Source organism: Micromesistius poutassou (assembly GCF_964030765.1).
Source record: "Micromesistius poutassou genome assembly, chromosome: 10".
Taxonomy (NCBI): Eukaryota; Metazoa; Chordata; class Actinopteri; order Gadiformes; family Gadidae; genus Micromesistius; species Micromesistius poutassou.
In genome coordinates, this window is record NC_140280.1 from 15,770,922 (window position 1) to 15,796,304 (window position 25,383).

The 25,383-nt window shown below is 41.5% G+C and overlaps 1 protein-coding gene across 1 annotated transcript in view; it reads left to right on the plus strand.

Annotated features, from left to right (window-relative positions):
• opcml (opioid binding protein/cell adhesion molecule-like) overlaps positions 1-14,593 on the plus strand; it is a gene marked incomplete at its 5' end in the record, with an annotated part of 95,947 nt that extends 81,354 nt beyond the window's left edge. The window contains 4 exons of the mRNA XM_084474193.1: positions 10,258-10,395; positions 10,958-11,078; positions 13,407-13,558; positions 14,226-14,593. Of these exons, the coding sequence (XP_084330319.1) occupies positions 10,258-10,395; positions 10,958-11,078; positions 13,407-13,558; positions 14,226-14,326 (512 nt within the window). The 3' untranslated portion in view covers positions 14,327-14,593. The remainder of the gene's footprint in view (positions 1-10,257; positions 10,396-10,957; positions 11,079-13,406; positions 13,559-14,225) is intronic.
• Positions 14,594-25,383: the final 10,790 nt, after the last annotated feature.

A 25,383-nucleotide genomic window follows, 5' to 3' on the forward strand; every position in this document is an offset into this window, starting at 1 on the left:
GCTCTCTGCCTCCGTATTATCAGATCAGCCACGCACCTGATGAGGCCTGAATGCTGCGTGTATTCCCAGTTTGCTCCTCTTCTTCTTCGTTGTGACGATGGCCGTCGCCGCGCCGACTCGTCTCGGTTGCCACGGGGGTGCGGCGGAGACGGTGTGCATGAACGCGTCGCCGGGAGCTCGTTATTAATTATCATCAGGCGGCCATTATTAGCTTGATGCGGCACAAGCGCAAGGGTATTACGGCGACGCTTGGGCGAAATGCTAAATACCGCTCGGGATTAGACTCGTCGGTGCTCATGGGTTGACAGGCGTGCTGCTCTGACACGTTGACACACTTAAGTGTCAGGAGAGGGCTGTTGATCTAGTAGAACGTAGTGCAGCAACATCAAGCTTGCTGAGGAACAACGCCCAGGATATTAGCCCAGGAGTATTGACGATGGATTTCGGAATAACTTAATCGTTCACAATCCATCCTCCTTGGCCCCCCCTCTCCCCCCGACATGCCCTGATCGAGGGCATTTGGTTTGTTCTTTGCTTTGTGAGATTATGATTATGATGATTATGTTATGAGATTATGGTCTACTTGATTGTGAGTATTTGCTTAACCTGATGATGTCTGCTACCAGTCAACCTCAAGTATGTTGTTCACATACAAATAGCCTCCTTAAGTTGCAGGTTAATAGGCTCTTCAGTCAATCCCTCAAAAGACAGACAGGTTTGTGTAATTAAACCGCACATTGATTATGCGGTGAGAAGAGTGCAGATTTTGTGAAGCCCAGAAGTAACTAGAGGCTGGCTAGGCTGCCAGAGCTGTTACATATTTAAAAACTGGGTGAATAATATAAGAGTAGCATGTGACATTTTGGAAGGGTAAAACTTGGAAAGGTGTAGAATCAGATAGGCATTCGAGATTCACAACCATTCCCGTCTCCCTAAAAGTAACAATCTGTAATGCAATATTTAGACTAATCTAACTACAGACTAACTAAATAATTCCTAATCATTTTTATGAATATTCATGTAATTTAACAGAAAAACAGATCATCAGCATCATTCTAGCACAAAATGATGTTTGTAATGCTACCTGACAGGCGCATTGTACCATGTCCTATTTTTACTGTGAGGACCCCAACTACAGCCTCCACCAGCCCTGTCTCACCTCTTCACATTTACACCCATCCATCAAACCCCCCTCCATTGTTTGTTTTCTCAATGAAGCTGATGGCTGCCAAATGACATCTCGCTCTCCTTGCTTTGCTTGCACAGAAGTCATTTAACCCACTCAGTCAACAATGATATTTGAAGCACTCAAGTGGGTGGCCCAACAATTGTGGACGCCATCCCAAATCAATGAGACCACGTCTGAATATCCCCTCATCGTTGGACACAGACAGCTGTCTGTGTCCGACAGTGGTGGGAGATTCAGGCCAGACCCAAGCCACTCCAACAAACACAATGTGCAGCCCACTGTCATTTTCAGTTTGTACCCGCCACACCAATGCCACATTTAGACAAGAGCTCGTCCACATTATATTATAAAATGTAAATAGAAAAATAACACAACTAATAATTGAGTTTGGATTCAGTTGAGCTCTAGCTCAATGTTGTAGGAGAACGGGTGACCTTTAGGCTTCCGGGCCCAGTCCCAAGGGCCCATCCAGGGCCTGCTGCCTGCTAGCCACTGTTTTCAGTGGCTCATTATTGCACTATTCACAGCCCCCCATTTGGCTGATTACTGATAATTGGCAGGTTTTCCAAAAGATTCAATGTCGAGCATGCGGTGAACCAGACAAAATAAAGTATAAGTAAGTCATTGTCAATTGTGTGTGAATTTCAGTCAGTGGACGGAAAAAGTGCAGAGAATAATATTAATATTTCTGACTCTTTTTTTTGGAGGATGTGTTGCGTAGACTTAGCAACTGATTTGAATTTCATCAAACAACCTTTTGTTTCCAAAGTCAAGCGAAACCCAAACAGTTTCTCTATTTTTACACCCAGACAGATGGTAAACGGGTGAAGCTACGATGGTTAATATTTGACATGCATGCTTAATGGCCACTTGAGCTTTAAAGGGCATATGGCACAAATCATACAGGAATTAAATGACTAGTGACAGAAGGTTGATACCTTGTTCACCTTTTCCACTGCCAAAACACTCTTTGCATAATACATTAAAGTCCCACAATGTTCTGAAAGAATGTTAACGTGTTCACTGTTTATTTGCCAAAGGAGGAGGCGTTTTAGCCTTTGCAGGCCATGGTTCCATGCTTAAGAGTTCAAACTGAGGATTAATGTTGAAAAACAGTATAGTATATGCGTAATTCATAATGTTATGATGTACGTTTCTTCTAAGAGTTGCAAAAGTGTTTAATATTCATGAGTTGTATAAGATCAAATGCATGTAAATAATTCCATGATTTGAAGCCTTTTCTTTGTAAAATGTGTGAATGTTTGACAGTATTTTATGCACAAGATTACATCATTAAAAAAGTTTTTCTCAACTAAGCACTTAATGAGCTAACACTGAATTGAATTACACACAATAGCAATGGTCTGAAAGTGCAGGCTTTCCAAATGTTCATCATAAACAAACTTAACAAGTTATTAACCTTTGTGTACTACTAACTTCAGGTCTATAACATTTATATTGCACCCAGCCGAGACCAAATGTTTTATTGTTAATCATTGTTAACACATACAATAATTGATTGTATGTGTTCAACCCTTTCATAGATTGTCAAAAAGCCCCTTTAAATGTATATAGAATTGTATTCTGTAAACACGTTCAATAACATGTGTATAGTACTGTAATGGAAAACCACATGTTTTACATGTGCATAATTGTCTGTTCACTAACCAACAGTAACCAAAAAACACAACTTATTTTCTGATTCATCATTTAAATAGCCACACAGTCAATTTGTAAACATATGCTGTTTTTAAATTGGTACTTAAACATTGACAAATGATCTGGTAAATGCTGTTTAAATATAATATAACTAACACAGCATAATGATGTAATATAGTGGAAGGACAGGGGCCAGACTTTACCAACTGTTAAATTTTCTCTGCCAGGAGACCTAACATTTTCCTTTCTAAAGTATGCATTGCACAGTAAACGTAAAAAGAGAAGGTTCTTCATTTCCTTACTAATTCATTTCAAAGACATTGATTTTAAGTACTGCACACTGACATTGCCAGAGGTCCTATTGGACAGGGGGAAGGGAAAAAGGAGATTGGAGGATTAATCTATGGGTGCATAAGAGACCTTAAATAAACAATGGTAGTGGTTCCTTTTTTTTTTAGGGACAGCACCCAGGTAAGATAGGAAGATGGAGAGACTCTGCTGGGGGGTGACATCACAGCATCCTCATTAGGTACAACAGTTGAGCATCAGGTGGCCATTCATCATGATGACCACATGACTCACAGTGGAACATGTTAGCATGGGGTTAGTAAGCCTTATGATATATTCTAAGAAATTCAAGTTAATCAAAAATAAGAAGGAAAATTCAGCAATTATATGTAGTGTAGATTGTGGTGTCGATTACATAATCCTTGGCACAGATAAGATGTCTATCTGTATTCACCATGTTGACACTGTTGACCTAAGTTGACCTGTGGGGCTGGATCAGATTTTCTGTTTTGGGATTTTATTGGTTATGCAGCGTTAAAGTATATTTACCTGCAAAAAAAATTTCACCTCCACCAAAATAGCTGGGTGTTGTTTGGTTGTTGTAATGTTGTTGACGATGAACAAGGAACTGCTCATTGTCACATTTTTTGAGATGAGTCTATTTATAGAAGAGTTATTGAGTCTATTTTCATAAGAACAACAAAAATATGAAATAATAATATTTTCTAAGTACAACAATTCCTTGGGGAGGAAGCTATTACAATCTCTCTGTTTCTTTGTACAGGCAAACCATAAAAAAAGGCCAAAATGTTCCAAAATGTTCTCCTCGGCACATCAACATTTTCTTTGTAATAATTTGATAATTTCTGTTATTACAGTGATTCAGTGGCACTTTAGCCATGGTTAAAAATTCACGTTGCGCCAAAGAACTTCATATTTGACCGGCAACAACGGGTAAAAGAGCGTGTAAGCGGTAATATGCCAGCCACGTATGGGCTCTGGCTTTCCTAAAAGCTCCACAGGTTGTGTCAAATAATCTGTTTTGAAATTCAATGCCTGTGGATTGATACCTATACATGTCTGAGTGATAGCTTGACATTTTCCATGGTTTACTACGATTCTTTGAAATATTATACAATTTCATATGTTATAGTAAGCAGGAGACCCTTTTTTATAGTAAGTTGCAGCAAACAGTAATGACTAATGGTTCCTTTATCACCAGGCTAGGTAATTATATCATCTTAAGGCCTAGTCTTCCTTTTCTTGCTCTTTTTCAAGCCGCCAGGTTACCTAAGAAAATCAGCGACAAGAGTAGCGAAGGTATCAACGCTGAAGGTTTATGTTATCTTATATCTAATACGTCAATGTTACCTCTCCCCACCATCAAAAATATGAATGCCCTACTCAAGTTTTCAGTTCTTCACCCACTGAAAGGCAATGTGTGGTGGTCCATGGCATTATGGGAAAGAGAGTCCTGACAGAGTAGGACTACAAAACCATCTCACAGTAAAGAAACGGCAGGAGAAGAACACGAGGTTGCAGCGAGGCATGCAACGGTTATCCGAGGGTCTTCACTCACCTGCCCCCTCGCTTCCGCTGTGTTTTCATTCAACAACATACATTTAGCCTGTGGCTACGGGCTACATAGTTACCCCTACTGGAATGGATGTCTGTGCACAGCAATGGTTGTTTTGGTTCTGTTATTGGCCCTGTGTTCTATCAGCCGCTCTCCCCACCCCTCACCATCCTGCTCTTTTGTTAAGCGTTCTCGTCAAGTCGTCGTTTGGAGTCTTCCACCTATGGTGGGTGGCCTTAAAGAAAGCTCAGCTTCCAAAGCGTTCAGGGTCGTCTTAATCCCCGTCCGCGGCACAATACAGTCACCGTAGAGCACTGCACAGTAAACAGAGCGTGTGAGAGACGACACTTGCAGACGGAGATAATGAGGCCATTGGCCAGCAGGAAATATGACAGTGGACATGCTGTTTCTGTTGTACTCCACTCCACCATCCAGACAAGTGCCCAGGGCAGGGAGGGCTGTGCTTGCATCCCATATCCAGGGAGAAAAAGGGAAAAAGCCATATGTCGGCAGAAAGTCCATCTCCCCGGAGGAGAGAGAGGAGATGACAAAAAAAAACCACCGGCAGCCTGGGTGCGGCGGAGCAGCTGCAGAGCAGAGCTATGAAACAGGGCCATAGGTTGTGCGCTGAGCGCTGCAGGATTCACCCTGGGGAAGGCGCGTTGCTGGGCTCTCTCCGGTGGTTAGGGACCGTGGAGCTCTGGGACTTACCAGCTGATCTCCGTCACCGACTCCCAACACACTTGCACCCCTCGGGTGTAGACAGCCAACTGGATTTCTTTCTACTTTTTATCACATCCTGGGAAGGTTTATTTCTCCACCCACCCCTGAACTTCCCTCCAATTTAAAAAAAAGGGGGGGGGGGGAATGAGGACAGCACACAAAATACACTGAGGGTGCTTTGCTGAGGGGACTAAGTGCACTTCACTGAAACTGTGGTTCCCTGACGCTGGTGATAATGTACAGCAGCTGGAGTCTCAAACGGCGGAGCGCCAGTGATCCGTGTCGGGGTGGGAAAAGACACAGCGTGATTATCAGACGAGGCGGGGGGGAGGGCGGGACCGTGCTGGGAGGTGATTGAGTGAGGTGTTCTCCAGTCCTTTCCCGTGGAGATATTTGACCACTGGATCAAGCAGCGGCTCAGCCATAGATTAGCTCCTGCAGACAGCCCTCATTATGTATGCGAGGCAGCAGAGAGCTGGTGATTGAACAGGCTGATTGAACATATGTATATATGAATAGGTAAAGTGTATATATATATATATATATATATATATATATATATATATAAACTTGTACAAGATATCCTACAAAAGGAGGACCTACTTGTACTCTCCTTTGTTCATACTCAACCATAAATAACCTGGGGAATAGCGAGATATCATTTACCATTCTCATAATATATTTCAGACCCAAAGGACCGGGAAGAGAATTGGACGTATTTAAAGGAGGAAGGCTGCAGTAATCCATCCAGAAAGAGGGCAGAGTGCCTTGTCTGCCTCAAAGCTCCTTAAGCTAATGGTCTATACCGCCAAGCTCGTCCACCGAGTGTTTTTAGACGCTCATTTGTGCTGGATGCCATCCTGTGCAATGATGACTCAGTTATTAGTTACCCAGCCACACTTTCTTGACATAGGCACTCTGCTTTCATATGTCGGGGCCAATGCATGAAGAGGTGGATTGCTTGTGGTTGCTGGACTTGTGTATTGTGTATATTATATTGTAATCATCTTTTGTTTTCTTATTACTATTTGGCTTATTGCACCTTACATGTAAAGGTGCTTGTACTAGATCAAGTAAGATCCAGTTATGGATCTACAGTTTACATGACGATTCCAGACTATGGAAGGATTATTACTATTTCACTAGAACTAGCGTGGGTGCAAAGCAAGCCATACCTTTTGGTAATCTGGTGTCTTATAATTATATTCTGACGAGATTTTCTGCACCTGACCTAATAAACGATGACATTTTGGAAATGTCACAATGTCATGTGAATTGTAATGTTGATTAAAACCTGGGACTCGATCAGGACCGGCGTCTCGGTGACTTAGGAAAGAGAGCTGTTGGGGATCTGAACCCAACCTGGGTTCATGGAGCGCCGAAGCAGCTCTCTATGGAATACTCATTTAATAATAACGATGATTAATTATATGAATAGCTATTTTATATAAATTATGAATTAATGATAATAATCCACAATTCATGTATTATATATATAGTACATATTTATGTAGTCATATATATAATCGTATATATATATATATTTAAATATAGTCACCAAATTTAGTTGTCATACTTCATAACTAAATAGAATTTGGAAGCTCATAGTGGAGTAAATAAGCCATACATTACCAGACCAATTCACAAATGTGTATTAGTCAGTAACCTCAGTTCATTGTCGACTTCCAATGGGCGTTATCTGGACCTACATCAGCAGAGAAATGCTATATGTCTGCTGAAAAATCAGCAGACACATCAGTGGCAGCCATCTTGTTTGTTTTGGAAAATGCCTAAATGGCGCTTCTCTGTACAGTCATCGTATCAAGCCCTCCCTATTCTAGATGAACGGTTGTGATTGGCCCAAGCAGGCATGGTATGCTGTTGAATGTTTCTAAGTGGGAGGGGGGCCAGACGCACATGCCAGAGCACACATAACTTAAGCTTGCAGATTTGTCTGGTTCACAGGCTAGGAAAGAATAGAATATGTACAATGTACCACTTTGAGTTGTCCAGCCCTAGATTTAGAAATGAGGTACCACCGAGATGGAACCCTAAAGAATAAATGTGGAAGTGGTTAGGGTTAGTGAACAAGGTCAATATAAGACAATGTTAAGGATATTATAACCATTTTGATGTCGAAAATCCTAGTTTTGAAGGTGACTTTTTCTTTAGACACTGCTGAAGCAGGCATTCCTTTGCCAGGTGATATTTGGTAATTAGCAGCTCCCATTCATTCATGCACTAATTACCTCCTGTCCAAAGAGCAGGGTTTATCTTCACTCACAGAGGTCGACCAGGAAAGAGATAGAGGTGTGGGTCTGTGTTTTTCGGTATGTTAGATTTTCCTCTTGATGCAAGGTATCAGACACTTTGTTTCTTTTCATTCTTTCTTTGTTCTCGTTCTCGTTCACTTCATATTTTATTACTCCGTATTCACAATCATTTCCCTCTTTTTAGATTTCCTCATTCTCCATCTCTCTATTCCATTTAGGAAATCAAAAAAAAGTCATGTGATTTTTATGGTTCCATGGATAGCAGCCCAGGCCAGACTTGAACCCCGGTCCCCCGTGCTGATAACCAATAACTCTCTTACACAACGGACATGCCTTATTTGATCTGGTAGCAAGTTCAAATTAACATTACAATTAGCAGGACATAATCATATAAGGTTTACTTTGAGAAATCCCTTGGGGGGTCTTGAACCCAGGACTCCAGAAGTGATAACCAACGGCTCTCTCTGCTGCTGCACCGCCAGGAAAATGTCAATGAGATGGTCGGAGGTTATAATTGTCATTACAATTCAAGGGACATCATGTTTCCTTGGAGAGTGACTTTTGAGGTGAGGGTTGATTTCCAACAACTCTCTCCACTGAGCCACTGAGAAGCCTGGTTTGTCATGGTCAAAGGTTATAATTGCCATTAAAATTAGCACAACATCATTCCAATCCTAAAAATAGGGTTAGATTTTTACATTTGGTTTCCATGGAGACATCCCTCAGTGAGAGGTATCAGAACCGATACCCGATAACACTCTCCACTGCACCACGAAGACGTGGTCAGATGTTATAATTGTCTTTACAAATCAATTTAATTTATCATGTTTCCAAAATGAGCTTGCCAACTTTCCGAGGGCCGGCTCAAAAGGACCGCAAAGAGCCCAAAGGGGCCCCAGGGGTGCGTGTTCTCATCAAACAACCCCGGGGGGGACCTCGGTTGGGAAACAACCCCAGGAAGGGGCCCTTAAGGCTACCGGGATGGGGTGAATGTGGGTCATATTTCAGGGTTCCTGAAAATGTAACTCGCCTGTGTGTTTATTTTTCCCTCTTTAAGGAAAATGCACAGCTCTAGTTGCTACTATATAATTAAGATTATTATGATTATTGTCTGTTTCATTAGTATTCCAAATTTTAATTTATTTGTTCCCCGAGGCATAGCAAATCCGTCATCAAACGCACAAAACTGGTAATTATAACATAACATTGGCTGTCACATTGTAATCACATTTGAACTTTAAGCAATTTTTGGCCAATCACCGACGGCTGACAAGCATGCGCGCATGTTAAAACAACCCGGCGACGGTTAGTAACTCCGCGACACTCGCACACTTTGTCAGACTCGATCTCCCTAATATAGTTATTCATGATTAAAATGTTCAATTACCTGTGCTAGCACTTCCCTGGGCGCTCCGCACATTGAGTTACATACAACAAGCTGATTATTTCCTCGGCTGCTCCCTCTCAAGTAGTCATCAGCCAGGAGCAACAACAGGCGTTTGTGGGATTTGGAGGAAAACATAATGGTATTATGCTAATGCACGATATTGCCAGATTGACATTTCTACTGATTGGGATTAGCGCTCCGATCCATTCCCGCCACCCACACTCTAGAAGGGTCTCTCTGCCACCGCAGCGTGCTCTTAACACTGCCGGTGTCTGCCAGTGATTTGTGGTTTGACTCAAGTGTGCTTGTTTCAATGCACTTTTTTGTTTATTTCATTTGGGTAATTACACCGTGCCTCAAGCTGTCTGCTGCTGTTTCCTGTAGGCATGCAAAGCCAGCCACCATGCTTTGAGCTCCAACGTTTCCTGTTTGATAATTGTGACAGATGCATTGGTTGAATCATATACATTACCTCAGAAAGAAAATCCCCTGAAAATCTATATGAAACATTCAAAGAAAATGTTGGCTTGGACCTCTGGCAATTTACATTTACATTTACATTTAGGGCATTTAGCAGACGCAGGCAATAGTAATCACCCAGATTTGCCTTGTTTATGTTGAGAGCATGTAGAAAAATAATAAATACATTTAAATGTATATATAAATGTATTTATTTTGTCCCTGAACATCTCATTAACTGCCATTGGTTTGTGTAAGTTTAGCAAACCTGCAGAAGATTAACATCACGAATAATCAAGGACAACATGAAGTCTACATTCGATTGCAAAGAGTGACTTTGTATATTGTGGCGTGTGCTGGTCCATGTTGTCAAGTGCATCCACGTCTGGTCATTAGCATTCACAGCTATGAATGCTATCCTAGCTGAACGGAGGTCAGTTAGGGAGACACCTAGCATCTAATGACATGGTCAATGGCGTGTCCGAATGCAGTGCATGCAATAAATAAAAATCCTTCACACCTACGGGCAAATTCACGGTCTTCAGTCACCTGACATTTCAGTCTTTGGACTCATCTAATTGTCTTTTGAGCTGGAAGAACTGGGTGAGAAAGAACGCAACTAGACCAGTCCAGGACGAGTCTTGTTTTCATCCACCGCTGACCGATGGCTTCCTCTATCCCATTTCTGTGCCCTTCTCCACAGGCGTACGCAAGTTTGTGATGGACGGGGAACACCTGGAGCTGAGGGCCATCACCAAAGAGCAGTCAGGATCATACGAGTGCATCGCCTCCAATGACATCTCCACCCCTGACACCAGGACCGTGCAGGTCGTCGTCAACTGTGAGGACCCTGGCGGAAACACACAGACACACCAGTCTCTATTTATATCTGTTATGTTTGAGGCCCTTGGCATATACACACACACATGCGCGCGCGCGTGCGCACGCACACGCACACACACACACACTCCCATCAGTTGACAGGATAAAAGGTAGTAAGGATATAACAGCCTCTGCTAGTTGTTGCGATGCCACCAATGACGTGGAGGGGCAGCATTAGCTCAGGAGGTAGAGCGGGTCGGCCGGTAACCAAGGTTGCTGGTTCGATCCCCGGCTCCTCCTAGCTGAACGTTGTGGTGTCCCTGAGCGAGACGCCTCACCCTAATTGCTCCTGACGAGCCGGCTGTCGCCCTGCGTGGTTGACTCCGCCGTCGGTGTGTGAATGTGTGCATGAATGGGTGAATGTCAGTCAACGCTGTAAAGCTCTTTGGATAAAAGTTCTATATAAATGAGGACCATTTACCATTTCTGAAGTTGGTGAAAAGCCATCAATAGTGTTTTTATAAATATCTTCAATAGTAGGGTTTAGCGTTGTTTTTGTAACCCGTATTTTACCCCAACAGACCCTCCATCCATCTCCAAGGCCCGGACCACCGGCACGCCCGTGGGACAGAAGGGCGTTCTCCAGTGCGAAGCCTCCGCCGTTCCCAGACCAGATTTCGAGTGGTACAAGGAAGACCGCAGGCGAGTGGCTCTCAGTCCGGACGCTTCCACTCAGTGTCGTTAGTCTTCATCGGCCATAAAGACATGCGTGTCCCAGCAACGTACAGCACGCGGAAGAGCAAATGAAATATAACAAATGGAAAAATGGCGGTTATTGCTGAGCCCTTATTGGATGACGGTGATCAGGGGGCGGGGACGTAACGCCTCAAAGGACTCTCCGTTTCAAAGCTCATTCGTCCTGTGTGGTTTTTGTTCCTCCATTGTTGGCAAAATGGAGCACTTACGGGGGTTGGGCTCTTACTCTTCTCAAAGTCAAATTAGGTGCAAAACAGCCATTTTCCACGGAATTAGAAAAAGAACAAAAAAAAAAAAGAAAAAAGTTATTATTTTTCCCCCCAGTGGAATTGATTGGGCGCGTTGCTGCGAGGCTGGGGAAGATGGAGCACAATAGGCTTTTTGAATGAAGACCATGAGCTGAAGGATGAGCCGAGGAGGGACCCCTAGGTGGTGGGATGATACAGTATGTACACGGGGCATGTCACTGAGGGAAATGGCGCTTGACGCTGACAGCCGTACCGTTAGTCTCCCAGACAACCGTGCACAAATCAGGAAAACAATGTTTTGCCCACATTTGCATTCAAGAGCACGGAATAATAAAATGGTTAGAGGAAATGAAGACGAAACAGTGTCGCAACCTTTGCGAACCCCATATATTCAGTTATGTCGATTATTCTTTTCGGGAATGTTTTTTCCGTGGATTTCATTCGATTGAATTTCACATATTTATGTATGTGGATTTTAGTAAATCCAATTTCTGTTCATCCTATTGATTTCTATTTAATTGAACATATTAATTCATGTAGCTTTTAGTGAATGTCATTTACATGGCTTTGAAGCTAACAATGCACAAAAGGAATGGCTTATGCCTGAACCAGTGTGGGATGTATGGTAGGCGTTATGTAATATGCACAATAATATTCCTGTATATATATTCAGCTACGGTCATGCAGACACAAATGCGTCCATATACAGTACATGACCTCATACACGTATATAAATATTCCATACACGTGACCAATGGCTGTGGGTCAATAGAGGGTGCTAGGGTGCCGCCCCTCCGTGAAATAGTCACTCGAATATATCTGCCAACTATGATGACTAAACCATTATAAATACGAAATAAATCAACAAAAATACATAGCATTTATACTTGTTTAATTGTTTGATAGACCGTACTTGCCTGGCCAGCAACCATTTAAATGCGTCTGAAAGTCGACTCTTTGGGCTAGGCTTGTTATTGGTCAATCGAAATAAAGCCCTCCTTGAAGTCAGGGGCGCCGGCCACGATGAAGTCTATGTGAGCTTGCAAACTTTTTGCTGTCCATCAAGCAGAGACAGCTTTTCATTGGCGCATGAAAATTCCACCTCGGGTCTCAATTTTGTGTGCCCCAGACCAATGGCGTTTTTCAGATTTTTTTATCACCACATGATTGGACAATTCAGCGAATCAATCAAATAGGCTACCTCCCTCAGCAGCATTCACGCAACGCAACTACATGCAGAGATAGAGAGATAGATCGCTTACTAGCAGAGAGTTAGAGTAGAGAGTAAAAGCACTTTCCACCCATTTCATTGGAGGAATTGGACTCCCCAAGCAATGTTATACTTAAAAGGAGCAAGTAAGTTACATATTAATTTAGTCTTTTGGCCTGTAGCATATAAACAGAATAAAGCAACTGTCCCATATTTCTAACTGCATTTGAAATAGACATTGACACACACAAAATGGACGCTATAGGACAGTGATCATGAATTGCCTCAATATCAGAATAACAACAATGGGTAAGCTTTTAAGCTTGTCAAGGCCCTGCAAGTCAGGATGTAGGCTATGAATCTGAATGAATAGTAGGTAATAGGTAATAGGTAGTGGCCATCCCCAAAATGCACCAGAATACAGGAAATCAGATCTACCAAATTCATTTTCTCTGAGGGGGGACCCCCAGACCCCCATCCTATTAATGCGCCCCACCAACCATTTTAATCACCAGTCGCCACTGCATGTGACCTCCTATACATATACAGTATATGCAACCTCAGACGCCCAGTACATATAAAAACCTGGATTACAACAACAGATATTCAGAGAAACACTGGAGACAGATGAAGACGTCATAAAAACACAGTTTCATCTGTTTGTCCTGCGGGCTTTTCAATGGGTTGAACAGAGTGTGTGTGACCCCAGGAGCCCAGTACACATCATTTATGGATTACCACAATGGAAATTCAGAGAAACATGGGAAACAAAATGTAGATATCTCAGAACGCCCGTCTCGTCTGTTTGTCCTGCAGGCTTTTCAACGGGCTGAACGGAGTGAAGATAGAGAACCAGGGGAAAATATCCATGCTTGTGTTCTTCAATGTCTCAGAAGAAGATTATGGTAACTACACGTGCGTGGCCATGAACAAGATGGGGATCACCAACGCCAGCATAATCCTATACGGTAAGTGGATTCACTCACTTAGCTTTTAATTCAACCAAACCACATCAGTGAAGGCCAATCAGTGAAGTATTATATTCAGAAGTTGTAGCGAAGACGAAAGCACAGTGCCTCAATCTTGACCATGTAGGTGATACGCCAAGCAGCGACCCGGGTTCGATCCCCGTAAAAGCGGAGAAATATGTGTGAAAGAGAGAGACAACATGGTCTAGGAGTGTAAAACAACACACCACAGTGGGATGGATCTATACTCAGGGTTATAGGGATGTGGTTCGAATGCACTTCCTCAACGTCCAGAATGCCATAGCTTCATTGACGTCCCCGTTACAGGAGTGGCCTGGCTCGGCCACGTGAGTGTACGTTAATTGGTTCCCGGCTTGTTTGTAGCCGGGAGGCAAACACACACTCCTGCTATTAAATCGGCTTTTGACATCTGATGTGGCATGCGACAGATGCAACAGATTTCATGGAATGTATTTTTCCGATGCTTAATGCCCACCTAGATAGCCCTCAATAACATTAAGCAAAGTGAATGACGTATTAATGAAGTACCATCACGTAAGAAATGCATGTATTAATGAATAAATGTTATCACGTTGAACATGTACTCGGTCAATCATAGCCCATGCCGTTGCCATAGTAACCCATGAGGGCCCGCTTTGCTCCGCAGGTCCAGGTGCCATGCATGATGTCAACGGTGCCGCTCTGTCGCCCTACTGCGCCCAAAGCCTGGCTCTGACCGTCACCTTATTGCACCTCCTCAAGTTCTGATTTGAGTCACGGCCTCCCTCCCTCCCTCCAGACTAACAGTCCAATACGAAGATGAACAGAAAGCCCAGAACAGCAGTGGTCCTCCCAGGGGAAGTGTGTGTGTGTGTGTGTGTGTGTGTGTGTGTGTGTGTGTGTGTGTGTGTGTGTGTGTGTGTTGGGGGGGGGGGGGGGGGGTGTGGGTGTGTGTGTATGTACGTGTGTGTGTGTCGGTGTCGGTGTGAGTGTGTGTGTGTGGGGTGTGCTTGTGGACGTGTGGGTGTGTGTGTTTCTCCTGGTTTTACACCAGGCTATGAACTCCCACCACCAGATGAAGGGGTGCCCCATGGTCGAGGAGGAGGGAATCATTCCGTGCACTGAAGAGATGATGGTAGGGCCACTGGCTTAAGAGTCCCCAACCCCCCCCCCCCCCCCCCCCTTCCACTCTTTCGTATGTAAAATGGGAAAAACTAAAACATTAATGTAAATGTTGATAGTTGACTGTTTTTTGCCCAATATTGAAGTGTACATTAAGATAATTAGTGTGTCACGTCTTGTTCAATCTCTGTATGATTTTTTTTAAGTAAATGAACATAAAAAGGAAAAAAATGCTATGTGATTGGTGAATTTTACTGTATTTTTACAGTTGTATGCAACACAAAATGAAAGCATTCTATATGAACTCAATGTTCTGCATAAAATAATATTACTATAATTTCTCAGGCAAAGCCCTACATCATGGTACATCATACATTTTGAGAATCTTTATTTCTGTGTGTGTGTGTGTGTGCGTCTGTGTGTGTGTGTGTGTGTATGCGCGCGTAGAACATGTACAAATGTGTACAGTGGATTCCAGCCTTTGTTTTAAAAATGATACTGTATTTAAACCTGGTATGTTTTAACACCAACTGTTAGAAAGCAGCTATCTGTAAGTATTTATGTAACATAAGTGTCATACATGATCAACTTTCAAGTCCAACTATGGCGACCATAAACCATGACGCTGTAGCTTAAGTTCACTTTGCAGATACTTGGCGAGGGAAAAGCAACAAGGACAACATAGCATATTTTCAACGAAGGTCGTTGCTCTGTCCTCTGGAGGTCACAGGGTATGGGCAGCGTCGCAACACTATTCACAGCTCTAGCTTAAAAGCCAAAGCCTCTTTGAGGTCATTGAGGATTAAAGTTTTGAGAATAGAGGGTACAGGACATCGACAGTCTGTCCAACATAAAAGGCTTCTTGTTTTGGGAATTGAATCATCACAGATTAGCTGTGATCTGCTATTACGGGACCTTGCACATTACAAAACGCTTGATGCAGGCCTTAGCCAAACATAAAATGTAAGTACGACATGCTTTACAGTTCATACTAGCTAGTGAGTTCGCTATATTTAACCACAAATAATCGATTGACCTTTTTAAATCTGCTTTTCATTTTTTCTATTCCAACCGGGGAAACCTGTATTGGTTTCCAAATGTACGTCACTTATGACACCTATGTTGCATGAATACCTCAGGAAAGTACCTCAAGAAATGCATAAACGTGGATGAATTTGTAGCTGACATGAAGCTTTTGTTTGGGCATGTGGTGTTTGGCAGGTTTTTGGGCTAAGCCCCCAATGGACGCTGTACACCAAAATGTTCACGCTGCAGGTCTAACGCGTTAACTTAGCTCTGGGTATGTTCCTCTGAGCGTACCACCGTCAGGACAAGTACATGGTCCATGCTGGTCCACTGGTGTAGCTGATTGAGAAACGCCAGATTCAGTGTTGTTAGCTACATCTTCACTGTGCTATGACACACATGCTACACAGGTCCATTCTAAACTGCAGGAACTGCTGTAACGTTCTGTTGAGCGATTGCTTTTTAAAACGGTCGTACTGAGAGAGTGTGTTGCTTATCGCTGTTGTTGGAGATCCCTCCTGCAAAAGTGTGTATGCATGGCTGTAAAGAGAGCTTTCTTTGTGGGAAAAAAAAAATGTTGAAAACCTTCGACAGGATTGCCATGCTTTCATAACCCAAAATAAAGCATTCTGATTATGTTGCCCGGTTAATGTTTGGTAGAAATGTAAACTAACAAAAATTACAACCGAGAATCTGGGCGCATTCATTTCTGATCTCTGGTCTTCTATTGACAAAAAACGCCTCTGAATGTTTTCAGAAAATATGAGACTTTCAGTCTCATGCTCATACAAAGAGTCATTCAGCAAACCAACCTTGTTTTGTAAGGGTGGATGACCCGCGTCAATTAACGCTCAAGTCTCTGACAGTTTAACACACACTTCCGATATAAACAAACAAGCGAAAAAAGGTTGGTCAACTACAACGCTGCTGCTAAATCCACACACTTTGGACCGCTACACACACAACAACCTTCTTAAGGGGAATCCTCAACAATGGAGGAACGACGCTGTTAGAATGACACCAGAGTGCGGTCCTTTTTAGGTGGCGTTTCTTTGGCTGCCTCAGTTGATATATGCAGACATTTCCAGCAAAGAGTATACCATATACATACAGCACAAGCAACTTGACGATTTGATGATACACTGTAATTTACTGTATACTTAGGGTAGGAAAACGTTGAGGCAGCGGAGGGAAGAGGGCAGTAAGGGGGAGAGCTGCTGTTTTGAGTGTTTGTGAAGCTGGTAAAGCAGCCAGTGGTAAAATACGTGGAAAGATGTAAAATAACATGTGAGGGGAAGTAGAAAACATAAAAAAAACAGCTATTACTCTTATTGTTCCAAAAAAATTAAAATACACCCCGTTAATACCATATACATTCACGTATATTGATGTCAATAAGCCTTAGCCACATTCTTTATTTGAATTCCCTGTTAAAAAAAGTTGTATTTTTGCATATGATGCCTTGAAAGAAAAAGTATTAGAGCAGTCTAATGGCTTTTATAAAAATCAAAGGTTGTTCTTGCTGTATTCCTCAATAAAATAATAATGTTAACATGTTCAATCCATAATCCTGGGAGAAATATGCACAACACTCCTCGTCTCATGTGAGCTTACGACGTATGACCGCACTGACTGCTGCATTGTTCAACTGTTTGGTACATGTTTTTGGTACAACGTTGGGGGAAAAAAACATTGTTAAATATGAATCAATGGTCATCGAGTTGGAAATGATTACTGTTGTGGAATGGAATAATTGTATCATTTGATTGCAGATAATTGTCCATAAAATGTTAAAACTGGGAGTTCATTGCAATTATTTGTTGTGTTATCAACACCTTGCTCCAGCGATGTTTAGGTTGGAATGATACTATTTGAATGGTTCAGATTTAGAAATGGATGGAACTGTGTAAGTGAATGATGCGTTGGATGTCAGCACCACAAGTCACTTCAATTAAAATAAACAGAGTCCAGTTAATGTACGGCAGGGCCAGACTTCCTTTTATATTGATTAAATAAATATATTAGCACTGGGTAAAAAACAAAGTGTGAATCTACATTTTACTACATAGTGAAATAAGTTAAGTGCAAAAAAAAAAATGGAATTGTTGTTTTACAAATGTTTGGGTTATCTGCACAGAACAGAGCAACATTGTATTCATACCTCTTATATATTATCATCTATATTAATATATAGATGATAATGTATTCATACCTCTTATATATTATCATCTATATTAATATATAGATGGTCCCATTTCAGATATAATATGGTAAACTTAATCCCAACTGCTTCTTGAGGTAGTAATAAAACAGATATTCAACAACAATAAACGCTCCATTCATGACAAGAGACGACAGACTATTTAGCCTAATTGGGTTACTCCACAATGCAGCAGACAGAATGACTAGCCAGGAAAATGTTCCATTTGTGTTTCATGATGAACCTGAAGTGCTGTGACAATTTGCCTCAGGGCTGAACACGGAACATCACGGAAAGCCATTTAGCCAAATACTATTGGTCTCTTGCTACACGTTGGAAGGAAAAGCAGTACAAAAAGTTGTATTTCTCTCATTTCTCTCTCAGCATAACACACATATGATGGGACAGCTGCCTTGAGTTTGGTTTCAACTTGCTCAACTGCTTTTTTTTTTAATATAGTTTGTGCTAAAATTAAATATGAAAAAAAGCTCTATAAATAGTTTGAACGTGCTACACTCATTTAATGGTGTGGGATTATGGCCAATGCTGGATCTCACAGAATTCAAGGCAAGGCACAACACAGAGCATGTAGCTGAAGTAAGCTGCTTCCTCTTCCTGCCTTGGATCTGCCTCATAAAATGATGATCAGGCCCTGGTGTATAGAAGTTGTCATATTGTTCCCTTTTACCACATGTCTTTGGCACATGTTGACCATATTGCTTGTAAAAAGGAAAACATATATTCGTAAGGTGGCATGGATTGCAGCTGCACTGGAAACATTTGTGCTAGCCTACTTGAGTTGTATGTAGTTCAGTTTCAATGCGGGACCTGTGTTGAGAGTAACTTTTGACTGTATTGCATAAAAATCAAAGCCAAGAGCTAACACTGCAGTAGCTTATGATCAGATGTCTTTTTTTTCTTCAGCATCCTTATTAAATCTTTTTGAAAGCTTAATCCACCGGCACGAATGAGTTTCTATTCAATAGAATATCCCTGTAACAAAACAGGAAGCCAGGCGTAACTCTGCCCCTTTCTGTTTTTGTTTCCGGCCCAGGCTCCGTGCCGTCTCCCCACAAAAGTGTCGCTATAAGCTAACATTGTAGCAATGATGTAACCAAGATTAGCATATATCTATTGAGAGAATGGGTTCAAATCCACAGTGATGGTGGCCTACATCCGGGACGTCTCCAGAGACGATGTAGAAGGGACCACCGTGGAGAAGGACAAGACATCTGGGGAGGAGTTGACCGGATGACAATAACGCAAGAGCTGCGAGAGGGACAGTGCTGGGAAGCCCAGGAGCATTCAGAACAGAGGAATAGCTGGGTGTGATGGGTGAAGGAATCTGAAAAGTATCAGATACGCGCCATATGACAGGTAGGCAGCAGTTTGATACAGGAGGGGGAAGAAAGATGACAGGAGGATGAGATGATGAACGAGGAAGAGGCAGCTTGTTGTAATTGGCTGTCTGGTGCCCACGATAATTGTTTGATTTCCCAAAGTCCTTTACCATGAACTAAATTAGATTGAACTTTATGAGGGACTGTCAGGACTCAATAACACAGCAATTAAGATGGCATTTAAGGACTAATATTAAAAACGAATTAAATTAAAATGACTTGGCTTAGAGGGATCGAAGATACTGTAGTTTATTTAATGATTTTAATTTGTTCAATTTAACAGTGTTGTGTTAAATAATAGGCAAATTTAAAGAGTATCTCTCTTTGCCAGTGACAAATAAATTGCAATTATATTAATGCAATTTTCTGGTGAATATTGACATTCTTGATATGGAAATGTGAAAGCTTATTTTATGTATTAACTCACAAAATATTAAGTCAGATTAAGTAATCGTTGCTTTTCCTCAATATTCTGTCGAGAATAGGCAGTGTAGGGTTAGTGTAGCCTTTCTCGAGTTAAATCACTTTTATACATATGTTTTGTGAAAATATCCAATACTTTGCAGGGCTGATAGATCTGCAATTGCTATCCTACCCACAGTTGTGATTCTAGCAAAATATTTTAAAATTATTTGTGTCCACGTTTTGCAAGATCATCTTTTGTTTGACAAAAAAATTATCATAGGAACTTGTGCTTCCATATGGTTTGTTATTTTTTTGGGATTTTTTTTGAGTGAAATCAAAATGACAGTTGAAAATCCATGACCAAACGTCCAAATAATAGTTTCAAGGCAGTGGGACACATTGTCAACAAGCCACATTGATTTTGAGGATTTGTCAAGTCTCCTGAGGAGAAGGTTTAACAGTGGGAACAAAATACTGCTTGGGTGCTCTTTGAAAAACACAAGGTCATCTGGATACTGAAAAAAAAAACACAAAACAGAAATTTGTTTAACTTTCTAATTTGTAATACACAATTGAAAATGTAATGATCACACATTTACTATTGTAATCCTAAATCCGGGTCCCAGACTGGTCCTTAACCAGACTAGGTTATAGCAGAACCGTACAATACAAATGTAGTCCCAGTATAGCTGCCTTGTTGTTGATTCTTTGAGTCACCCCTGAAGTATAGCTTGCTACAGGGGTCATGTACAGAAAAGCCATAATCTCCAAAAAACAGATCATATCCCAAAGGCTCAGAGAGGGTCTGCTATAACAATATGCAGTCATTTGATTAGGCGTATATTGGAAAAAAAACAAAAACGGAACTACTCAAGCGGATACTCAGAGTGGATACCCTGGTATAATTTATTTCACTGTGAGAATAATGACTTTGTCGCCGGCCTTTCCTTTCCAACTTCTACTTTTTAACAGGGCTTTTGTCTGCTTGCGAGCGGATATCAGACTATGCAGGATTACCAAACCACAAAGCCAAACAAAAGCATTTTGTAAGAGAATCTCCAGGAGGCAAAATCCAGCAGATGCCACCCCACTTCCATCACCAGTAGGAGGATACATCGACTGGACAGAGAACACGAGAGACATGGGGCTTTGGCAGAGACAACTGGCTAATACGTTCCATCCCACTTCTAATGACGACCCACCAGACCATTCTGAACAGACGCATTAAGTAACCCAGCTAACTGAACCCTGGCTCGTTTATAGACTCCCCTGGACATCTCCTCAGCCCAACATCCTCTCAGATTCAACGCGCGAGCCCATTTCTAGACTTTTCTGCTGTTGAATTTCGTTAAGCAAGGAAATATCCTTGAGTCTTTGTTTCACACCCGCATCTCAGTCCAGTTTGTTGTCCCAGCCCTTGGGAAGGGGAGGGGGTTTCTTGTTAGTATTCCAGGGGATCCTGGGAAGGCGGAGGCCTTTCAGACTGGGCCTGGACCAAGTGGCTACCGCTGTCAAGTGAGCTCTGCTTCTTCTGCGGTGCAGGAAAGTAGATCACCATACTGATAGCTAGCCAAGTGGGCAGTCACTCCTTGCCAGCATGTCCTTGTCTTTGCCAGCGCCATCTCTGTAGCCTAACCCCCGTGGGTGCCGGCGCCATTGGACACACATACACGTAAGCCCCTCGGCTATCTTCAGCTATTCCAGGCCTCACCATGGCTACCTCTATCTGCCAGACTCCAGGAAGGGCTTGTCCAAGCACGTTCCCTGATGGTGTGTGAATACAGGGTGGTATATTTTCCTTTTTGTAAGTAGACATTTGTAAGTAGACATGAAGGCTGCTGGGTTAGAGACATGGGTAAAAAAGAGGATAGGCTTTGTGTTTGCAGCTGCTGCTAGTGCCTCTGTATACCTATTTTTTCTAGATTTTTTATGTTCTCTCCATCATTTTTCTATACCTCATTTCCCCCAAAAATATATTATCTCCATTTTTCTATACCTAATTTTTCCCCCAAAATATATTCTCTCCATTTTTCTATATCTCCTTTTTCCTCAAAAATATATTCTCTCCATTTTTTTATGCCTCCTTTTTCTCTTATTCTTATCAAGCCAATCAGATTGCTTGACGAAATGAGAAAAAGTTGGCATAGAAAAGGATTGAGAGAATAAACAAATGAGAAAAATCTAAAACTATATTCTCTCTCCATCATTTTTCTAAACCTCCCTTTTCTCAAATTGTTATTCTCTCCATTTTTCTATACCTCCTTTATCTTTCTCCAATTCTTATCCAGCCAATTAGATCGCTCGAAAAAAAAAGAAAAATTATAATGACACAAATTGTATGGATTTTGTAAGATTGCAAGAACAAATCATTGTAGGAACTCTCTGGAAACCGCAGCCATCAGTCTGACTACAAGGATAATGTTGCGGGGTTCTATGGTATGATGGTAAACCTTATTTGATGCCATGCCATGTCTCACAAGATAGTTGGTTGAGGTTGGACATGAACCTAACCCAGAACCAGCGAACCCATTACCATGGGTTCTGGGTTGTGGTATACGCTCATTATACCACAGTTAAGGGGCGTTGTCGACCCCCTTCACTGTGGTATAATGAGCGTATACCACTGACTGAAGTGATCTATTGCTTTTATAAAACGGTTACGTAAGTATGGCGAAATGAAAGTCATAGACACCCTCAATTTTGAGAAAGCGACAAAGTCGGAAAAGCATTTTTTTAACGAATACAAAAAAGTAGTCCCTCCTGGCTGCCGGCAAAGTGCACGGCGGTTGCTATGCAACACACTGTAGCGTCCTTCAGAGAGAAGGCTAGAGACGGTAGCTTGGTTCACCGGCAATTTAGCCTACTATCGAGTTCATTATTCCTATTGCTTTACAACATTTCCACCCTCTCCAGCAATCAACATGCTTTTTAGGCTTCAGTGAACTATGCTATTGCTTTTATATATAAATAAACAACAGTTCAAGTTAGGCGTGGAGTGATACTGGACTCTGTAAACTGAACGGGCGTCATGGCTGTGTGTATACGCTCAATATACAACCGTTGGGAACCAATCACATCACTTGATTTAAGCCACCCATTACATTGAGGGTGCCCTTGACGGATGACCAAGTTGTATTAAATATATTTGATATTATATTGATATGTATGTTTTCAATGTTCTCAAAAGACTCATCACCCGACCACCAACCTTATCACCATACCAACCAACTCATCAACCTACCAACCAACTCATCACCCTAACAACCAACTCATCCAAAGTCTGTCATAGCCGCTCTTTATCCATATCCAATGTATCTCTTTCCATCTGCAACAGCAACAGCTCCTTTTGCTGCTCAAATGTTAGAACTACACAAGGAGAAACAAACCCAACCACAGCATTACTCTGTACTGTGGCTGGCACTTTAAATTGAAGCAGCCCTCAATGCCCCTTTAATTTCCTCCTTTAACCGTTAACCCCCAGTCAACCTCATAATGCTCCACGCGTCGTCGTCACAGCACTACCAAAAGCATAAAGAAACAAACAAACAAAAAATTAAAGCAACCCAAAGGGGAAACACAACTGAAGCCTAACAGGGAAAGTTCAAATTCAGACATGTCAGTGCACACCAGACAACACAACATCAACTCTGTTAACCTGGCCTCAGCAGATTACTTAACCAAAACACAAAGGCTCAATCCCTAAACATGTACTACTGACCCACAATAATAAACCACAAAAGAGCTTTAAATATACTAATTTGTGCCCAAATGAACTGATAGCCTCACCAAAATTCAAAATATGTTTACCAGCTACTGGGATCATTTGTGTCTGAATTGTTTTTATTTTTTTGTTTTTTAAGCATGGAAGGTGCAATGAGAATTCAACAGCTTGATGGTGATGGATCGTTAATTTGACTCTGTTTTGACATTAATTAGGGTGAAATATAATAAGGGAGGGAATGAGTGTGGAAATTGCTTCGGCTGAGTCTCAGGATATAGGCAGCAAGACAACTCTAGTGCTTAAATGTCGGCCATGGCTTTCTAAGTGATGGTTATGCTTACAGCACTGGCTGTGACAGTTTATGTTTATATCTGCCGGTGGAATCTGTCGATTTTAATTTGCCATATATACGTGTAGCCTTTTAGCACTTCGAAAGCAGGAAACTTTACAACATTATTTTGACGCACCATATTTCAAAAATGAAAGGTTAATACTTTGAGTCAGCTCTTTGAAGAAGTTTTATACAGTATACCTGTATTGGAAAATAATAGATACTCAATTAGGTATTTTCTGTAAAAATCATCTTATTTACCTGAGTTTAGAATATCAATTATATTCCACATACAATTTCCTCTGAAAACACAAAATAAAGTTTCCATTTGATTAGTTTGTTCTGAACTAACGCAGTAGAGCATTTTGTGACCAATTCAACCACGTCTCTTTTTTCTGCTGCCTTTGTTTGTAAGTGTTTGGGGTTATGTTTGTGTGTTTGTGTGAGTGATTTATTGTGTTTTTATATAATAATAATAATAAAAAAAATGATACAAACCATCAAGGTTGAGGAAGTAATTCATTTTAGAAAAGAGATTAAAAAATAAACAGAATTGAACCAGACAAAAACAGCACAGCAGAAATACACCTAGCAAATTACACAATACATGTGTAGCTCTCAGAGAACAATGGGAGAAAGACAATCAGTAATTTGGTGAATGGTGTCAATTCATTGGGGGGGAAACCTTTTCTAAAGTGTGCCACAACATCAGCTGTAGAGACCAGATGTTGCGTGAATTAAATATATGCCAAGGCTCACGTGGAACAGTGTCAATGAAGGCTGTCCGTTATGAATTATGTACATGCCAATCTTGATAAACGTGACCTAATCCTAGTTTGCTGACTATGGTGTGAATTGGAGCCTTCATATTTGAAGGGCTCTGGTGCAGACCAAGACTGCTAATTACAACATTGTAGCCCGCCAAGTCGATCGTGCTTGAATGAGAATATAATTGCAATTATTTTTTTTAAATCCTAGGCCGATGCTTCATATTTAATTAAATTCTTTGAATGCATATACATTTGAGATTTGATTTCATCTTTCAATGTTACCTCCAAAGAATGAATCTCAAATCCAAGGAAGGCATCGAAGTTCCCAAGCGTGCTCCTTCTTGTAGTTGAGGAAGAGTCATTTCACTCTTGACCTCTGAACCAGATCCCAACTGAGCTCCAAGGTGCAACCATCACACAGAGAATGTTATTTCCAGCCACCCTGCAGGAAATAACATGGACATAAATCGCAACACCAAAGCCCACAATTTCTGCTGCGGGTAGCCGACATCCTCCTACCTCAACATTGGTTAATCACAGATTCCACTTCCCCCTCCTGTGAATACACATAACCCTGAGACAGCTGCATCCTACCTTTCTTCTGTTCCAAAGGTAAACCACCTATCAGCAAACTGAGAAAAAGCCAACGTGTATAAGTATTTTGTTTCAGGATTTTATATTTAGGTTCTCAAAAAACGGAACCAGTTGACTTACTTTGTGTTGCTCTAGAAAAAGAAAGTGAAAAGAAAGTCTCCTCATCTAGAAATACCTTAATGAATTAAAAGAACCGTAACAAGTAGCAATAATTGCACACATAGGTAAAGACATGATACAAACTGTAGTGTTTAAT